We start from the raw sequence: 21049 nt of genomic DNA on the forward strand, positions 1-21049 counted from the left end.
TCCAGTGTGGACGCTGAAAGAGATGATTCACAGTCAATTGTAGCATCTGCCTCTATAGGCTCTTTTCCCAACTGTTCTTGTGAATTATGATTGTACAATTGCAATTGGGCAAAAGACCCTGTTTAAGCGATCTATATGCCTCTTCAGATTTGTGAATGTCTGCAATGGACCTATGTATTGCAGAAATGTCCAAACCCTGTTTAGTGCACTCCAATTGCATCAACTGTAATTTCGGCAATACACATGAATTAACGGCATTGCAGCAGCCTGCTACGGAGCTGTCCAGTGCGGCTACTTCTTTTGTTAATTCCATCATGGTTCCAGATTGAATTTGCACTTCAGATTTCAGAAGTTCAAAAACGGGGACCAGCGAATTCAACACATAACTGAGTGCGGTTAATGAGTTGACATTCGACTCCGGCCCCTCAACCAGAATTTCTTCCTGTGTTACGTTTGGACTGATAGCAATAGATAATTCGACCGGTTGGCGGGCCTGTACCGGAGTTCCGAGTTCATGGTTGTCTTCTGTATTTGTAAGATTCAGATGACTCAGAGTTGGATCACCTGTGTCCAGAGCTGAGTGGCAACTGACACATTTGGCCAGTTGACAAACATCTTCTAGGGAGCTTGATGATATATTACTTGGACCATATGTTAATTCATCAGGCACCACTTTATTTGCCCCAAAATGCTCTTCTATTTTTTTCTGAATTTTTGTCGTCGTTGTGTATTCTAAACCGTTTTTCCACTTATCGGCTAGGGTGGGCTCAGGATCCAAGGCCCCCTTACATCTGACAGGCGTGGAGACAAGGGGGAGACATGGGGTTATATGCACTAACGCTTGTATTTGTAACCGCGAGTCCCCCACCTCCATCGCTTGGCCTCTGCCAGGCTCATCTATAGGACAATTAGCGCCACTGTTCAACTGAATCCTTCTCAGTTCTGGGTCCTCCCATTCTGGGGCTCTTGGATCATCCTGTAGTGGGGTACTCCTCAATTTCATGAGTCTGCTTCACACTTAAAGACTGGAGCACTACAATGTTCATAGATCCTCAGGCAGGAGGAGTTACCAAGGAAGAGAGGAGCTGCGTCTTCCTACACGTATCAAAACGAACCCCACCTGTGAGCGCTAAAATGTATTTAGGACAGAGCCGCTCATAAGCTACACTGCTCAAATGCGCTGCTCAACCCTCTGCCCGTTTTTGCAGCAGATAGGCAATTCACAATGGAGCCGACCAGCTCAGTTATTGTGAGCCCCTCAGACGCCAAATAGCGCCCCTCCCACAGCATGTACGATGATGAGGAGCAACACTGCAGCTGAGCTGCTCAAAGGCTACAGAGCCCGCAGACGCCGCTCAGCCCTTCTCAGCCCTTCTCAGCCCTTCTCTAGCTTCCCACGCAGAGCTAGAATGTGTGCTGAGAACGCGCTGCTAAAATAGGGATATGAAGTACACCGTCGTTACGCAAGGTACTTCTTGCTCCTTACTCACGCCGGCTCCTCCAACTATAACTAGCGTGCAGAGGAGGCACCAAAGTATTCCAAAGCTTGCTCCAAATCTTACAAACAGTGGCGAACAATGACGGTTCTCACAAGTTCTGTTATACTTGATTCAGATTGCAATCAAGAATGTCAATGAAGCAGTCACAGTTCGAGTCAATGGGGGTTTACCTGATAAAACAGATGGATAATGCGGCAGGATTTCCCACCTTGCCTCAGCCGACAGCACAGACTGCAATGACTGCTTCCACTTGCACACCACTTCGCTCCGCTTCACGGTCCTGGGAGTTTTTAACCCCTGCGCAGCCAGAAGTAGTAGACAGTGAAGTAGGACTCCAAACCAGATTGTTGCACAGAGTTTCGGTCAAAAAGGCTGGAGACTGCAATGACTGCTTCCACTTGCACACCACTTCGATATGGTTCGCGGCCCTGGGAGTTTTTAACCCCTGCGCAGCCAGAAGTAGTAGACAGTGAAGTAGGACTCCAAACCAGGTTGTTGCACAGAGTTTCAGTCAAAAAGGCTGGAGACTGCAATGACTGCTTCCACTTGCACACCACTCTGGATTCTTTGTTACAGAGAACATAATGCTCTTGTTTAGTGAGCAAACTGTGTTCGTAGGAGTGACACATTCGAAGGCATGCTATCTTCTAGTTTATGTTCGTGCGCTAGAGATCAGCTTGATCTAAGAGGGCCCAGAAAGGGGGGCTGTGAGGAGAGTATAATTCCTGCCTTTAACTGCCTATTTCTACAGTTTATGCAGTTTCAGCAGGACCAGCTGGCACCTGGCTTGGTGATTACATGCCTCTCTGCTCGCCTTTAAGGACTTGTGAGAGAGGAAAACAATGTAGTTCTGTCTGGGCTGGTCTCTCAACATGTAACTTGTGGCCTTGCTCTGTGCAGGAGCAGAACGAAATATAATTCTTATTTTTTGCAAAGCGTTTGAACAGAAAAGCAAGAAAAAGCAAAATGGCGGAGTCTGCAGGCATAAAATGGACGCTCTATGGTTATGCTGATGATTCTGTCACTGGTGATGCTGGGCATATGATGCGATTGGTTTTCGGCCAACATAATATACAATCTATGCTATGGTAGGGTAATTTCTAGACTAACAGGATACCCACCTCTCTGCCCGTTGACCCTGAAATCTGTCCGCCAATAGGGCATCAGGCTTATCTCCCTTATCATAATACCTTTGTTTTAATAACTGCATGCTGGCAATCACCTTCCCCATCTCTAGGTCTCTCAACTCCTGACGCTTCTCTCTTGCTAACCTCAAATCCTCCTCCTTCTTCCCTTCCCCATTGCCTTCCACCATCTCTAACTCATGGATCTCCCCCCCTGAGTTTCTCCGCCAGCAGGGTCCTCTCTTCTCGAATAAGGCGGCCCCTCCAGATCCCATTAGCCGCGTCCCATGTCATGCCCAGTTCTACCTCCCCGTATCATTGAAGCGAAAGAACTCTTCAGTCGCCTCTTTCATTTCCCTCACAAAGACAACACTCATCGACAGGACGTCATTGTTTGTTTGTTTGTTTATTACATTGATAAGGCGCACCAGACCCAGGAGTAGCAGGGCGCAGACGAATATACGAAGTTTACTCATTACACAGCCACAGCGATTCCCGGGGCCTCAAACCCGTCAGTACTATACCCATACCCGCCATATCATGATCTGACCGACTAATAGGGGTGTGGTCACTTGTGATGACCCTACTGACGTGTTGCTGATGCACAAACCAGTAATCGATCCTTGTTCAGGATCCATGGGCGGGGGAGAAAAAAAGTGAAGCCCCTTTCCGCGGGGGGCCATTACCTCCATACATCTATGAGTCCCTGGTCTGACATATAGCTCATACGTCTCCCTTCCGATTGCCCTTCCCCACCTCCCGTGGGAACCTGCCCACCACTGTGATCCATAACTTGGTCTGCCCACATGCGAAGTAACCCCCCCCCCCCCCCCCCAATAGAAGTAAGCCCTCCGCGCGACCAAGTATCTTTCCCATGGCTTCCCGGAGGAACTGCATCAGTCCTGCGTTTGGGCAATATATCGAGGTGATGTTCAGTCGTATTCCATCAAAGGTCCCAGAGATCAATAGAGCGCTTCCATCAGCCCTCCTCCAAACCAGTGGGTCAACTATCCGCATTCTCCTGTTAAGGATAATACCTACTCCCCCCTCGCCCCCTACCCTTGGAGGGCCCAGAGGCCCAGAAAACCTGTCCAACGTGAGCTCCTGGGACACATCTTTTCTCCCCTTGAACCAGCCTCGTCTCTTTCACCAGCAGTACATCGAGATCACGATTCAGAATTTCCCTACCCAACAGTGAGCGCTTGGTGGGTGAATTCAGGCCCTTGACATTCAGAATCCCCATCCTGAGAACCTCGGCCCAGCCCCCATTTTCAGAGTGTGCCATCTAGAAGCATGAACACGCTTTCCCGACCACTCAACCCCTCACAATGCAGTAATCTCCATCCTTATGCTAACTTTTACCCCCCTTCTCCTAACCCCGAATCCCACCCAACCCCCGCCTCACCCCCACCAGGTTTGAAAACAGTCCCCCTTCCGAGACGCCCACCCTATGATGGGCCACCAGGGGCGACTGTCCCCCCTCACCCGTCATCTCAATTATCCCCTCATCTCCCCCGTCTTATCTCTCTTACGTGACATCATCCCCCACCCTGCCATAACTTTACTCGCCCCTTTCCGCTGTCAAGAGTCTGTGGAGGGGTGTTGAGCTTCTTAAACTTCCTGCCACCTGGCATCATCTTTTTTGCACTCTGTGGACCCACCAGCCCACGCTGCTCCAGCTGTGTGGCCTCCACCCCTTCTTGGCCTTCGTTCATATCTTCGCCCTTGAGGACCTGGAGCACCTGCTGTGCATCCTGACTACTGGTCATATGATAATCCGCCTCTCCACGCTCAAATGACAGGGGAAATGGAAAGGACCAGTGGTATCTGATGCGCCTTTCAGTCAGCCACTGCATAAGGGGGCGACAGTCCCGACAGCTCCTGGAACACCCTGATTGTGTCTCCCTCATATTGGAAGCTCCCTAGGCTTTTCGCCTTCCCCAGGACCTCCATTCTTTTCTCTGTACCTTAGGAAGCAGACTACTATGGACCTTGGGCCTTTGCCTCCTCGACCTCCACCTCTGTGAGCCCTTACTGATTGTACCTCCTTTCCGCCTTCCAAGGCAAAAAGCTGGTTAATCAGTCCTTGTGCTTTCCTTCCCACCTCCGCCGCCGATACTCCCTTCTGCTATCTGACTCCGTAGATGCGTAGATTGTTACAGCGCTCCCTATTTTTTAAATTGTTCAATTTCACTAGGGTTTTTTCCTCCCAAACCTCCAGGCCTGTCAGGCGTGCCTCGTATTTCATGTCTAGGGGGTCCATCCGTAAGTGATTGTTCTCCATCCCCTCCATTTTGTCCTCGAGTTTATCTATGCTGCCCTTAAGATCACAGATTGATGCCTGGATGTCCGTCCGGATGGCCTGGATCTCTTGGAATATGTCCCTTAAGTCTTCCCTGGTCAGGGCCGGTGCCGGTGTATCTCCTCTTGCAGCCATCCTGTTTTGGATAGAGCGTGTTCCCCTCTTGCTGCTACCTGTTCTCCTCCAAAAGGGTTGAAGTGACAGAACCCCTGTCTGAGCACCACCTCTAAGTCCAGGGGGCCCCTGGGGCTCATCCAGCGTGACCGTGGAAGCTGAGCAGCGAAATGCAGCACTCCAAAGGCCTCCGCGGGGTACCAGGAAACCACCACTCAAGCTCGCAAAGGCACGTGTCTCTCTGAAGCCTTTCACCTCCTTTCAAGCACCAAGTCCACTACTAACTCTGCACTGTCTCGGGCGTTGCTGGGGGGGGGGGGGGGGAGGACTGCATCCCGCTGTTTCTTTTCCCTACTACAGACTTGCTTCTTTGTGGGGGGTCGCGCACCCCACGTTCGCCGACCCTCCACCATGCACTCTGGTATGGTGATGCGTAGGCCCCACGGGTGGGCTTGACTGTCTCTAGGCTCCCCTCACGATCCTGGCAGAGATGTCTCTGCCCTGCTCCACAAGGCCGGTGTGTGCCTAGGTCTGGGGCTGTGACCCGACCCTCTCCAGTTGATCCCAGTATACTTTTATGAAGAGGTTTCACCGCTCAAGCCTGGGTCATATTTGTTCCAGTCCCTGTAATCCTCAATCCATGCCCGGGCCTCGTCCCTGCTGCACTCCTGGTCCCAAGGGGGCCTCCAACAATCAAACACTCCAGGGGTTGGAGAGCGGGCCGCTACACCTCAGGCTCCCTGCCACACCACTCGGAGCCTCAGTGATAGTTTAGCGGCCCCAGCGGGCGGGATCTCTCCAGCGCCTCCTCCTTCTTCCCTCTCACCTGGGATTGCTCTGGGTTAGCTTCTCCCCAAGTCGCTTCCCTCCACGCCTACAAGGTTATAAGGACTGCGTCTCGGGATCCTGTCTCAATATTCAGCTCCGGTGTCCTTCCCCGCTCCAAGGAGCCCGCACCAACACCACAGCAAATGCACAGTGGGACAACACGGAGCAACAGGGAGGGATGAGCCCACTCCGGCCCTCAGCTGCAAGTGTGCACACCCCCCGCCCATTGGGGAGGCTCCTGAATCCTCTTCGGCTCGCCTGTGGGGCCCTGACTGCACCTCCTGTTAGTTATTTGTTTGTTTGTTTGTTTGTTTATTTTATTTGTATAGCGCTCCAAACCCAGAGGTAGAAGGGCACTTAAGAAGACGGTTACATAAATGTGAAGTATCTTTGTGTTACATACTTAATACATACATCCATACTTATGTTACATACATAAATTGTATAAGGAATACAATTTACAGTTATTTTTTAAAAAAAACATTTTTTTTAAAGAATTTTATTAGTTTTTCACACAACCAACAATATAAACCAAACACGCAGTGCAATCCACAATCATTACATTAACATCAATTAGTCTTTGTTCACTGCCCCCCTTTCACACCCCCCTTCACGAGCCTGTTTGTCCTTCACATTCAGTATCTGCTACACACGGCAGGGCGACATTTTCATCAGATTCCTCTGGATCTGATATTGTTCCAAATAGTCCGGATATCAATGCTTTCCATGCCATCAGGGTACCCACTTCTTCTTCCCAAGCCATGCTACTTGCCTCCTGCCATACCCCCGTTTCTGCTTCTGCCCATTTCTGTAATTCTTTCCACCACACCTCCACCCGTGGCTTATGACACTTCTTCCATCCCATAGCTATCCTTCGCTTTGCAAGCACGTACGCCAAGTCTTTCAGTTTCCCAACATGCTTCAGTTTTCGTGGCCTAGGAAACCCTCCTAACAGGCAGGCCCAAGCAGTGTCTACGGCGAGCGCGATCCCTTTCTCTGCTAGCTTTTGTGCGACTTCTCTCCAGAAACCCTCGATCACTGGGCATGACCTAAACATGTGTGTCATATCAGCATTCTCCTCATCGCACTTAGGGCACGCCTGTCTCCCAGCATTCCTGAATTTAGATATCCTCAGCGGGGTCATATACGCTCTATGCGTTATATACAGCTGTATTTGCTGCAATCTAGCATTCCTAGATACTTTCTTATGGTATCCCAGGGCCCGTTCCCACATCCCATCCTCCATTTGGGCTCCCACCTCTGTTTCCCAGTCCAGTCTCACATGTATCAATTCCTTTCCAACTTTAGCCATTACCATCTCATACAATCTGGAGATCTCATGCCCCCCTACAGCTGTGTCATATATCATCCCCATAATGGCGTCCGGTTCCTCCGCCAACATTGTCTCAGGCCACGTTGTCCGAATCTTCCACACCAACCTGTGATACGTAACATACTGGCCCCCATGTAATCCCGTCTCCTCTCCAAGTCTTTCAAACTCCCTGATGGTCCCCTCCTGCCATATATCTCCCAACGTTACTAGTCCAACCGACTCCCAATAGGTTCTAACAATCACCCTCAATTGCTCATCTCCTCCCGCCAAAGCAGCCAGAGGTACCTGCGGGGAACACAGGAGCGGGTCCCCCATCATAATACATGCTCGTCGCCACATTTTCCACCCAAACTTCATCATCCCCGGGCACTTCTTTATTTCTGATTCAGGCAACCAGATAGTTTCTTTCAGATAAAACGGGGCACAATCCCGCCCGAACAATCTAAATTCAGGTGTCTCTTCATCAGAAAGCCATTTAGCCACAAACTGTAATTGACTCGCTATATAATAAGCCTCAAAATTAGGTAGCTTGACAACCCCTTTCTCGTGAAAGTTCTGCAACTTCCATAGCGCTATTCTATTCCGAGTACCATGCCACAGAAAGTCTCTACACATACCATTTAGTTGAACAAAAAACCTCTTGGGAATCATATGTGGGATATTGCTAAAATAATGTAGGAGCCTAGGCAGAACCACCATCTTAAGCATCGCTCCCCGCCCCATCATCGCTAAGGGCAATTTCTCCCAAAACCTCATACATTTGCGGATTTTCCCAACGGCCAACTCGGTATTACGCCTATGTTCTTCCTCCGCCGTATGGCACACCTCTATTCCAAGGTAGCGGAAGGAGCCCACATTCCACGGCACCTGCAACACCGGCAATCTTTCTACATGGATTCCCTTGTAACTGCCCAGCAGGAAAATGCTAGATTTTTGGGGGTTCACCGCTATACCGGACAACCTCGCATACCTTTCCTCCATCACCTCCAGAATATACTGAAGATTCTCTTCCGGGTATCTCAAGTATAATAACAGGTCATCCGCATATAAAGATATCAGGTGCCGTTCCCCCCCAACCTCAATACCTATCACATCATATTGCTGCCTCAGGTATAGTGCCAGGGGCTCCAGAGCCAGAATGTACAACATCGGGGACCAGGGGCACCCCTGTCTAGTGCCTCTGCTAAGTTGCCATCTCTCAGATATCACAGTTCCTGTCCGCACCCTAGCCAGTGGCGCACTATACAGCATCTCCGCCCACCTAATATACCCCAGTCCCATTCCATACTCCCCCAAGGCCGCTAGCAGCCACGACCATCTGACCGAGTCGAAAGCTTTTACTGCGTCCAAAAACACGATTGCCATCTCTCCTTCATTGTCACAGCCCCATTCGATCACCCGATGGAGTCGCCTGTGGTTGTGGGTAATATTCCTGTCCGGGACATAGCCCGTTTGATCAGGGTGTATTAATTTGCTAATTACTTTCCACAGTCTGTTCGCCAGGACAGCCGTTAATATCTTGCTGTCCTGGTTCAGCATCGACAACGGCCTGTACGATCCGCAGCTATGCCCAGGTGTATTGGGTTTAGGGAGCGGTATTATGATCGCTTCTCTGAGCGACTCCGGCAACTGTCCCACTTCAAACGCCTCATTGAGCATTTCCAGCATTGGGGGGAGCACCTCCGCCCCGTATGCTTTATAAAATTCACTAGGTAATCCATCTGCTCCCGGGGTCTTACTAGTAGGTAGCTGTCTAACAACCTCCCCCAACTCTTCCAAAGTAATTGGTGCATCTAGTTCTTCTCTTTCTTCTGTGCTTATCTTGGGCAAACCCATGTCTTGCAGAGTTTCCAGCATCTCATCCCGGCTGCCTCCTCCCCTATCCTCATATAGTTCTCTATAATAATCCGCAAATTCCCTGTTGACTCCCTCTTGGGTGTCTGCCACCTCCCCATCTTCTCTGGTTATTGTCCTAATCGGGGGCCTAGGGGTTTCACTCTTATATAGCCACGCTAAGAGACGGCCCGTTTTATCTCCACCCGCATGTTGTCTTTCAACGTACTTTTTGTAATTAAGGTTGCAGAGCCTTTCCCAGTATTCCGTGCACTGTTGCTGTAGTTTAAGCACCAGCTCGGTGTCTATGCTTTCACTTTTTAGTTCTCTTTCCAATTCCCCCTCCACCCTTTGTAACTCAGCCAAGACCCCATCCTGCAGGCCTTTCGATTTAGCGATGGCCACACCCCGCATCACCACCTTGAAGGCCTCCCACAGTGTCCCCGCCGAGTCCACGCTGCCTGTGTTCACCTCAAAATTGCTAATGATCTCATCTCTCATATCCTCCCGAAAAATCGGATCTTTAAGCGCCTCCGCACGGAGGCGCCACGTCGGAATCCGTGCCCTAGGGCGGCAGTATTGCCACCCCAGAACCAGGGGCGAGTGATCGGATAGGACCCTCGCTTTATATTCAATGTGAACGATCTCTGTCATTACATCTGATGTGGCAAAGACATAATCCAGTCTAGTGTGCAACTGTTGTGGGGCCGAGTAATGTGAATATTTCCTCTCATTAGGGTGCTTTATTCTCCACACATCTACCAATCCAAAGTCGTCTAACAACGACTGCAATGCCCTAGCTGCTGGGGTCGGCCTGCCCGCCTTATCATCCGACCTATCTACTCCGGGGTTTAACACACAATTGAAATCCCCTCCCCAGATCACCGCTCCACCCACACACAAGCTCAGGTTATTGCACATAATCCGGAAGTACTCCGCCGTGCCTTGATTAGGGGCGTACGTGTTTACAATGCACACCTCTTTATTCTCAACCAACCCTCTCACTATGAACGAACGCCCCTCAGTTCCCACCGTTTCCTGTATCAGGTGGAACGGGACGTGCGGCGCCACCCAGACCAACACACCCCTAGCATAAGCCGAGTACGAAGACCCCACTACAGTACCTTTCCATTTTCTCCCCACCAGCTCCAGTTTGTCCCGTGTCAAATGCATCTCTTGTAGCAATGCAATATCTATCTTTTGTCTTTTCAAATACAGCATGACCTTATTCCTTTTTAAATAACTATTGAGTCCCCTGACATTCCATGTCACTATTCTAAGATCCCCCATGGCTCGTCAATACCCACCTCCCTCCCTCTCAGCCAATCCCATCCGCCTGCGCAATACAGATACAATTCTAGGGCTATTCTCTGTAGGCTTGTGTTTAAACTCAAACCCCCCAAAACTATATACACAGCAAACTCCCCACCTCCCTCCCCTCTCCCCGCCCATGCCTTCCCCAACAACTCCCTCCCCAATTGTTGCCCAGCTCCATCCCTGGATCTCAGGCACCCCCACATCTAGCCCTGTCTGGTACGCTCAGAGCTCAGTAGGGTAAAGTCGCCCTAATGGCCACTTAACTATTAATACTAAAATGGGGGTGTGAGGGCTAGCCCTACAAGGCTCCTTAATAAAGCCACAGTCCTAGTGCACACAATACAATATCTATTCCATTCTGATCCCATCTAATAACAGGCCATATCGATGACTATAATCAAGTCCCATAGTCTTAAACTGAACCATCTGCATGTGCTCCCATTACTCTTTACTTATCTCGTCCGCCTCCTTCTTCCATCTGGATGTCGGGCCCCTGGGGGCAGCCCTGCGTATCAAGCCATCCCATAGCATCCTCCGGAGTGTGAAAGAATAAAATTCTGTTTTTATGAAAGACCTTCAATTTCGCCGGGTAAAGTAGCATGTATTTCCGGCCCGCTTCCCTCAGTCTCTTCTTAACAGCCCCAAAGTTCATCCGGCTCCGCTGTACTATAGTCCGGGTAGGCTGTTATGTTCGCCTCCCCTCGCTTGATTGTTCCACCTTTGCCAAAGTGTTCCAGAATCTTCTCCCGGTCTCGATAATTAAGGATTTTGGCGATAACTGGCCTAGGCGGGTTGCCCGGAGGCGGCTTCCTCATCAGAGCCCTATGTGCTCGTTCCACAACAAATCCTTGAGACAGAACTCCTCCGGTTATCTCCTGTAGCAACATGTTTTCGACAAACTCCGTGGGGTTATGGCCCTCTGTTCCCTCCGGTATACCCACAATGCGGATGTTGTTCCTTCGGGCGCGTCCTTCCGCTTCCTCCGCCCTACTCTCCAAGTTGCCTACTCTTTGCACCAGGGCATGCAGTCCCGACTTGTGCGAGGCGCAGTCCGCTGTGTTCGAACTCCCCTCCTTCTCCAGGCTCTCCGTGCGCTCCGACAGGGATCTTGCATCCTGTCGGAGTAGATTCACCTCCTCCGCACTTCACCGACCTTAAGGTCCAATGCGGTTTTCAGTTCAGACACGACTGTTTCGAGCTTGGCTTCCCAGGCCGCTTTCAAGTCTGCTTTCAAGTCTGCAATCGCAGCCAGGACCTCCTGATTTGTACCCGCGGCGGCCATGCCACCCGCGGGGGGCTTGTCTTTGCTCCTGGCACTTTCCGGGCCCGGCGGTGTCCTGGCGAATTCGTCCAGCGTAGGTTGCTTCACTTTTTGTCTTATAGGCTTATTAGACATGACGCAGCAGCCTTATATTGTGGGCCTGCCCATCTTTTATGCTCCACAAGCAGGGGAGGGCACGCACCCAGTCCCAGTACCCAAAGCTTTACCCTAGCATGGGGGCATCGATACCTCAAAAGCTCAACCAGCCTCCTCCTTTCGTGGGCATTGCGCGCCACCCCAGCTCAGTCTGTGCGTTGGGCAGGCCGGCAAGCCCGCTGGGTTGACCCCCCAGTTGGCCTTGGCCTCCTCTTCCTCCTCGTCCTTCCCCTTGCAGAAGCCTCAAATTGTTATTTAAAAACAAACCTGCAGGCCAGTCTTAGTGCCACTCACATCCACTTGCCCCACTCGAATTGTTTGTTACTAGCCTGGAGTTGGGCCTCAGCCCAGTCTCGACAGACGTGCCCCCAGCGCACCAAAGTATGCTCTTTTACTACATTGATGTCGGGAAGCCCGCCCGCTTCCTTTCTTCGGCTTGGATCTCCGTAACAGTCCACCAGCGGCTGTGTGCAGGTTGGGTGCGCCCGATCACAAAACAAAAACAACGCGACCTCCATGTCTCTCTCACCCAGAGGGCTTCCTTTAGTTCTTGCCGGCCATTTTGTAGCTCATCCTCGCATTGGATACAAACTTGCCACTCGCAGTAAAAGCCTTTGCATACAGAGCGTTCCCATGCAGTCTGTGCCTCCATATGCCCGACATATTCATTAGTGCGTGCTTGCTGTTTGGGGGACTGTAGCACAATGTTGTATTCCACTTTTCCACAGGATCAGTACCGGTTCAGCAGGAGCTGTGGAGGAGACACATCCTGCTCCACGGCCTCTTGACCACACCCCCCGGACTGCAACGTTATTGCCTACAAATCTTATCACTGTGGCAGGGATCCTTTTTGTTTGTTTACTGCTGACTGTGTATGCCAGCGGTCAGCTCCTCTTCAGTGCTGCCGACGCACAGCCACCATTGCTTCTGCATTCACGTACACACAACACAGAACTCTGTGTTCATATGTGTACACAACACAGAGCGCACCTTTGGTCTGACCCCCTCCCCCGACGTGCGCGTCGGGTCCGCCAGATTCCCATTATTCTCATGCAGCCGCGTACTGGCTGCTTAAATGGACTCTCCGTGTGACACCGTCTGTACACGGCAGCTCCAATTTTCGGCACCGGGGGCCTGCACAGTACCTCATTCTTCATGCGCCCGGGCCGTCATCATAGTGCCTGACGGGGAGGGTGTCCCCGGGCTTCTCTTCGCCAGGCTACTGTTGCCAGCCTCCTCTGCCGTCTGTGATCCGCACTGTCGGTTTCAAGCAACAAACTCGCTATGAAGTATCAGAGTGATACAATCACTGTGACAGGCTGTGCACGCGCCTTTCGTCGCTTCCATTCTCCGGCCCAAGACAAGTCCCTCACGCTATACCGTGCGCTGCAGTCCGACCATCGGGTGCTCTGGAGGTTCCCTTTGTTCTCCTGCCTCCGCCATCTTGTTGTTGTCCAGACCAGATCGCGTCTGTGCGCTCCGGAGGCCCTTTCCAAGGACTTATTCGGCCATTTCAGTCCATTATACGCTTATTTGGCGCTCCTTGTATTCCGACAGCTGCATGCATTTTTTCCGGTGATCTCAGCTTTGGTTTCTAGTTTCGTGCGTCAGGATCTCAGTCGGATGTTCAGGAGCTCACGGGAAGAGCTGCCTACTCCATGGCTGTTAAGCCACGCCCCCCACAATTTACAGTTATATGTTTAAACAATATACAGTTGGCAATATACAATTTCAATATACAGTTATTTACAATACATGCAGCAGTTTACTGAGCAGGGATGTGGGGTCAGGAGTCAGTGGTGCTTTTGTTTTGTTCAGGAGCCAGCTGATAACCTGCTTCCTAAAGATCTGGAAGGACTCGATAGTTTTGATGTTGAACGGTAGGGTGTTCCAGAGTTGGGAGGTGAGTACTGTAAAGCTGGTCCCTCTGACTTTTTTTTTTATTTGTTTTTATTAGAGTTTCTTTCAAACAGATTACAGCTTTTACGTCAGAAATTAACAAGCATAAAAAAAACTGTTATTGCTGTTGAACAAAAACAATTGTAATTCAATTCCACATTTCAACAATACTCTTGTGAACTTTTCCATTCGTATTTAACTCCCCTTTAGAGTGTCAATAAACGTTGACTGCTCTTCTTCTTTCTTCCCCTCCCTCCCTCCCCCCACCCTACAAGACTTTATTGACTTCTGCTGAGGGTTGTGTTATCTAATGTTTGATGAGTTGGCTGATAGGTTTGTTAGATTTTGGGGACCACCTTGTCTGGAAGGTTATCATGGTGTTTCGCTTTCTTAAGTTGTGTGTTTTGTTTGCGGGTGTTCTCACATGGGGTAGAGCTGTGGGACTGGTCATTTGCCAGATGTTCGTGTGTCATTCCCGGCATATACTTGTTAAGAAACTCCATTCATAAGATGTCGCATTGCGTGGATTTCCTGTGTATGGATGCTGTGATTTTTTCCATGGTACACATATTGGAAGTTACATTGCCCCATTCTTATTTGTTTGGGACTACAGGGGATTTCCATTTCGTGGCTATGAGAGCCTGCGTGGCTAACAGCTGCGCAGCTATATCTTTGACCTTCCTCCATTCATCCTCAATTTTTTTAAATCCGAATAATACTAGATGGGGGGTCTGCTGTCCTCTGAATCCCATCTAGATCCCTAATCCAACCCAGTACTTCATTCCAATATACATTGATTCGAGGGCAGCTCCACCACATATGCCAGTAGTCTGCCATGGATCCGCATCCCCACCAACATATTGGACTAGATGATTGGTACATTTTGGAGAGCCTGAGCGGATCATATTGCCATCTGTTTAATAGCTTAATTGTGTGTAATTTATATTGGCATGAGATCGAAGCCTTGGGTGCTGCCCGACATATCTTATCCCATGTCTCTGGGTCAATATTTTCTCCTATGTCCCTCTTTTTTAGTGGAATCTGAGCACTGTCAAGCATAGAGTGTTGGAGGATCTGGTGGTTCAGGTGGCAGGTTTCATGGTGAATTTATTAGCTAGACATGGTGGTGCTAGGTGATTAAGGGACTTGTATGTGAGGCAGATTGTGTTTCGCTCCTCAGGTCCCGCCAGGGGCGGCAAATCGGCAACGGCAGCCCCTTCCTGGGTCCTGTGGGCTCCGAGTTGTTGTGCGATGGCTCTACCTTCACTGGGGTGAGAGGCACAACCACTAATATGACAGTGTGGTGCGGAGCAGCTTCTTTACACGGCCATCTTGGGCCGCGCCTCCTAGTCTTTGCAGACCTTTTAAAGGACAAGAGAGAATAAAATAAATAGAGGTATATATAGTACAACAAAACTACTGTTGGCTTTGAACCCATACTACTCTTGGAACTTCATGTAGTCCCATTACTACAAGTGGCAGTCCGATCTCGTTTTTTTCTGCTATAGTTTCAATGGGGCTTCTCATGTATCTGATGGCTGCTTCCTGCAACATTGTAAAATCAAATGTAGTGGCAAGGTATTAATGAAGGGCACAATGTAGTGTCTTATAGATTATTATTCAAATAATTTGCTATAAATGAGAATTATATTTTTAACTGACGCATTGTTTGATAGAGCATATAACCCTCCCCTGCGACCACGGCGTAATACTTTATGGTTCATTGTTGCTTTCAAGGTGTATAAAAGCAAATTACTTTAGTCTTTTAGTTTCATGCAGTATTCTGTGCAGAAAAACCATACCTTTTTGTCGTTCAAAATGCTTTCTGAGGATGCCAGAACAAAAATACCTACTTGTACTGATACATTTTTTTTCTTTAAAGGTTAGCAGACATGGGGCATACAATTACTGGAGTCGATGTTAGTGAAATTGGACTGAAGGATTTCTTTGCTGAACAAAAACTTTCTTACGTGGAAGAAGCAGTTCCAGAAATTACTGGTGCCAAAGTGTTTAAGGTTTGTGTCATAACATAGAATTCACTTTGCCACATAATCGAACACCAGTATCAAAATGTAAGCTTTGCACAGTGTATTGCGTTTACAAGTAGTTAATAGGGAATGACAAAGCAACGTAATTGTGCCTAGTATTAACTAATTTGCGCACCAAAACAAGAAACTCTTTGCTCTGCCTGTCCTATGCGCCCCCAAACACTATAACAGACCACACCGGCCGTCTTGTGTTACCTTCTAGAGGGGAGCTTCTTAGACTGTCCTCTTTTAATGCCCCTATAGCTGAGGTACCCTGTATCCTCCTGGTGTAATGGGAGCTTGCGCTGCTGGAACATCCCTACCTCTTCGTGCAGGTACACACTGCATATTCAGCCAGACGCCATCAGAGACAGGCTTTGGGGGAATGGCACACTTGCGTGACCTGGAGGAGAATAATAATAGCAGCAGCTCCCTCAAGGAGGTCTTGGTAAGAATTATGGGTTTTGCCCTTTGGATGTTGCCTCCAGTAAGCACTTCCACCATGATCCCATTGATGGTAATTGTCATATTGCTTGATTTTACATGGTAAGTGCTTTGTTCCTCTCTTGACAAATGGAATGGGGGCCATGGGTGATTACCACCTCTACAGAATGGTTGAGGGTCGGGCACAGGTGAGTACCCCGTGTACAAAATGAGCTATTGGGTGGAGTTTGGCTCCATTGAGTACCAAGGAATAGAATTTTGGGCATGTGACGGTTTATTCTGGGATATTCTTGCTCGAAAACCCATTGTTTAATAAGAACAATGGTACGTACATAACATGCTCATTCTGGCCTCTGGAATACGTGTAGTGTTTTTTTTTGGTATATGATTGGCTGCAAAAGAGATGGCATAACAGGTCCAGCTGGAGTGGTACAGTGACTGGATTGTCCACTACAATTCTTGCCTAGCGCAGTCACTGATATTACCGGTTTTACACAGTGCGAGTCGTCCTCTTTTACTTCCAGTGCAATCCCTTCTCTGTGCATGTCGGGTGCATCATCTGCTCATTGAATGTCTGCCCAGGGCCATCCTGCTGAGTACAGAGCACAGGGGCATATGAGACGCATAAAATCTGGGGGTGACAGGGGCTCCTTGGGGACTTTGCTACAGACACACACCACAGAGTAAAATGATCTGTCAATTTATTTGTAGTGAGTGATGATCATGCACATTTGTTCAAAAAACCACATTTCTTTTGCGCGTTCTATATGCATGATAAATTCTGTTGCAATTGTTTGTATGTCAGCCAGATCCATTATACCTTTGTGTATATTGCACACACAAACAGGAGTCTAATTTGTAATGTGAATATTGGCGAGGTGGCTCCAGACAGACACCCAGTTCATCTGTGCAATTTCGGGTGCAAGCGATACAAAAGGCAGACCAATGAGTTTTAACATGATAATACCCACAGTAGAAACACATGTGTTTCGAGAGCCAAAGGTTAATCATGTTTGCAACAACGGTGTGTTTTTAATCAGAGCACATGCAAATTCACATGGGATAAAGTATATTGCAGTCACCAACCGAGGACAGCCATGACCACATACAGGAACGAAGCTGAAGCTCGAATTAAGGTCAAGATGCATACAATATACTATACTTTCGTGTGTCATAGCAGAGTAACGACCGCTTAAAATGCTTAAAATGCATGGTCACCCCACTATCTGCTTTGATTTTTGCAAGTGAATTCAATGGTGGCAGAGAATCTGACAGAGGGAATGCAGGGTAATCCACAGAGAGTTAATGTTACACAACTTGAGACACTACCTATGTAGCCCCCAGAGGTGACTTCCCCACATCAAGGCACTAAGTTTAAAACTGTGCTTGTGAAAGAGGCTAGAATGAGAGCACCCGAAGCTGCTTCATGTAATTACAGGAAATAGCAGCATGTCATTAGTCAACTATTGCTTTCAAGCAAACTCATATTCCTTCAGCAGAGGTGAGAAACCCAGCACATGCTGAACCCCAAAAGCAGAGGAAGGCCGTCATTCTAAGGATTGGCTCAGTCCGGGCTGGATGTGGGTAGCATTGCGAGGGCACTCCTAGAATCTTCCATTCAGGCAACAAATCGTTTAGTGCCACTTTCAGGGATTTTTCCATGGAGCAATTCCTTACTTATGTCGAGAAAGTGTGGCATATCCTGGGAAAGCTTACATGATACAGTGAAACATTGTCCTGCGTAGTGCGGTAAACTTCGGATTAAGGGTGGTAGTTCTGCCAGGTTGCAGAACACACTTGCCTCTGTTCACTTTCCCAATTTAAGATACTTTAAAAGAGTTTCTAGTCCTAAAATGTATTCTTTTCAACATCCCTCCAGCTAGAAGTTCCCTTCCACCAATGCGCCTTGATTACAAAGGTGCGTAACCTTCAATTCTCTCCCAAATTTCCACCATTGGCAATTCCCATTGTTGACCATTAATGGTTAGAACAAGAGACATGGGCGGTTCTGAGCCTTTGAAGCCTGGACATTTTCTAGGCCCCCTTTATGCATGCACATCAGTTAGGGGCTGGTGGCAGCCTTTTCACAGGTGGTGTATGTGCACACCAAAGAATTTAAGGGGTGCAAGCCAGTGGGCTGCTGTGAGATTACTGGCTGGCCTCTTTGCCTTGGCAGTTTCACAGGGGTTGAAAAGACACACAGAGCACCTCTTAAGCCAGTGGCCAGTGCTAAGCTTTTCAGTAATCATCCGAATACCACACCTCCCCTAATGCCTGCATGGTGCTGCAGTTCCCTTATTGCTTTTCAGGGTAGCTGCAGGGTGACCGGGTCACCGTGACCCAGTCCCTGATGTGGCATGGGGCCAGAGTGGGTTACGGTACGAGTACGACTGTTCTCCTTTGAGGCAGCCGACCCGACCCATAAGCAGAGGGGCGTGAGAACAAGAGGCATGATAGCAGAAAATTGGGACAGAGAAGGCCGGGAGACACATAGACATATGTGGAACAAATAAAAAAGCAGTTTCTATATTTTTAAAGGTGGATCCAAATTAAACACTTGTCCACCTATCCAATGAACAACCACTGACCTCTGCCCACACCCGAATCCCTGCTATAGGCATACCCCTGTCTACACCAGAACCCCTGCTGAAGCGCTACCTCTGCCCACACCAGAACCCCTGCTGCAGCGCCACCTCTGCCCACGCCAGATTCCCTGCTGCAGGCCTACCTCTGTCCACGCCAGATTCCCTGCTGCATGCCAAACACCAAACTTTGTGCAGTAGAGAGGGCCTTACAATGTTATTTCTAAGCAGTTTTCTGAGAGTTATTGTCTCAACTCCCCACCTATCCTGAGACTGGGGGATTTGATCCCTCCTCTTTCTTCCCCTGTTTGCCCTCATAGCCATTGCTGCCAAACTGCCTAACCTCCCCGGCCCCCATTCTTCGCTCCACGATCCGTTGAATCTCTGCTTTTCTCAGTGTGTACTTTCTCCTAAGACTTGTAAAGCACTTTGTTGCTTGCTGAAGCACGGTATGTGCTCAATAAATACCCTAATAATAATAATAGAAATAACAAATAATAATTGCAGCTGTAATTGCGCTACTGGTGTAATAGAATGCGTCTTAACCAAGCATGCCTTTAATCACTTGATTTATAAGTAGTGTGTGTGTCCTTGCATCTCTTCCTTGCACTGAAGTCATATGAAAAACAAGCACTCAAAGACAACAGTTTTGGATTGTGTACAGGTATCATAGGCGTTTGCCAAGCACTGGAATCATTTGCCCGGCAGCGCAGGTGTTCACACCATTTTGCAGCCTTTGTCGTATCATGGTCAAGTATCACCATTCACGCAGTGCATGCCAAATGCCTATCCCATGGCTACACAAAAGCCAAATCTGTTGGCTTTATCAATGCTTGTTTTTAGTGGTTTTATGCAGTACATATCACTCTTCCATGTTATTGTATGTTCATGGAGAACATATATACATTTTCCATCTTATAGTGCATTTGAAGATGGAAAGTTTATATTTTACCCATTTCAAGTGTGCTTTATAAGAGGAGAAATGCGCCTTAAACCTGAGTGTAGTTTGGAAGGTTGGCAATAGTACATCCCACCCTGTTAGCGTTTTGGAAGGTCGGAAACACTCATTCGGAGCGTGGTCTGGAAGGCCAGCAGCAGGTATGTTTTTTTCTGGTTCTGTAGCTTAATAGGAGTCACTGTTCCTTCTGAAAATGATGTTCCGTAATCAGTTTGTAAAATCTATGCCATCCTCCGGGTCTAACTCCCACAGCGCGTGCATATGTGTGTATGTGTGTATCTGTGTGTGTTTGTGTGCATGGTGTGTCCCCCTGTTAGGAAAAATTCTCATAAATGGCTGATTTCCCTTACCTAATGAGTCCCTCAGCAGCTTTGCTGGATTTCTAGGGTTTATTTTTTTCACCTGGTAAGAGTGTGAGCCTTTTTCCCGTTCTTAAATGTGTTTTGCTGTGTGTGTTTTTACCTTCTCCAGCATGGGGTCTGGCATGGATTCACATGCTCATGAATATTCCCCGTCGTCGGGCCGGGAATCCTCGGTAAAGAAAAAAATCAGTATCAGTTTTGTTTCTGATCTGTCTGTCTTAGTAGTAACCAATCACTGGTCTCTGGGTCATACTGCCCCCAGCCAATGACTGCCCTCTCCTTAAGCCCCGCCTCAGGTAGCCATCCTCAGATTTTTACCGCACGCTCAAGTGTTGGGAGTGCTCGTGTTTAGCTCTCGAGTTTTTTGCTGCGTTTTTGTGCTTTTTCAAAGAGATTTTCTCATTTTTTGGTCAAATAGAGCCTCAAGCTCCACCGTCTCTACATCCGATCAACGGGGACCCGTTTCGGATTTTCTACACCCCTCAAGGGCGAAATTTTCGTCGAGTTACGCTTCTTGGAGGAGTCCAGAAGTTTCTGCGGCCTACCCGGACATGGCCCAGGAGAAAGGAAGCTCGACGCCCGGAAAGCTGTTCAGGGTTTGCCCTGGATGCCAGCTGCAGAATGTGTTCAAGGAGGACGAGCACTCGAAATGTCTCTACTGCCTTCATGAGGACAAAGTGCACGTGGAGAAGGACTGTGCGTTTTGTGGGAACATGTCAGAACGGACCATCAGGGACCGACACCTTCGTCTCTCCAACTGGCTGGAAGGAAAGAGCCCGTCAGGTGAGAAGAAGAAGTCCGAGCGGTCTTCTAAATCCTGTGAGGGCGCCCCGGCGACAGGGGTCCAACAGAAGGCAAAGCACCACGAGTCTGCGTGTACCGGGAGCGCCGAACGGTCGGGCTCTTCGGCTGCCAGGCAGGGCGCATCCTCTCCAGCGTCATCAATCATGAGCCCACGCTCTGGTTCAGGGAAGAGGAAGGCCTTGAACCCGGCAAAGCTTCTGGAGAGG

At 48.9% G+C, this 21049-nt stretch overlaps 1 protein-coding gene across 4 annotated transcripts in view; it reads left to right on the forward strand.

Annotated features, from left to right (window-relative positions):
* The window catches only part of TPMT (thiopurine S-methyltransferase), a 1030391-nt gene that overhangs the window by 512639 nt on the left and 496703 nt on the right, over nt 1-21049 (forward strand). For all 4 annotated transcript variants that reach the window (XM_069613591.1, XM_069613590.1, XM_069613588.1 and 1 more), the window contains one exon: nt 15549-15681. In XM_069613591.1, the coding sequence (XP_069469692.1) occupies nt 15549-15681 (133 nt within the window). The remainder of the gene's footprint in view (nt 1-15548; nt 15682-21049) is intronic.

The sequence above is a fragment of the Ambystoma mexicanum genome, chromosome 5p (assembly GCF_040938575.1).
Source record: "Ambystoma mexicanum isolate Mex_15411 chromosome 5p, UKY_AmexF1_1, whole genome shotgun sequence".
Classification (NCBI taxonomy): Eukaryota; Metazoa; Chordata; class Amphibia; order Caudata; family Ambystomatidae; genus Ambystoma; species Ambystoma mexicanum.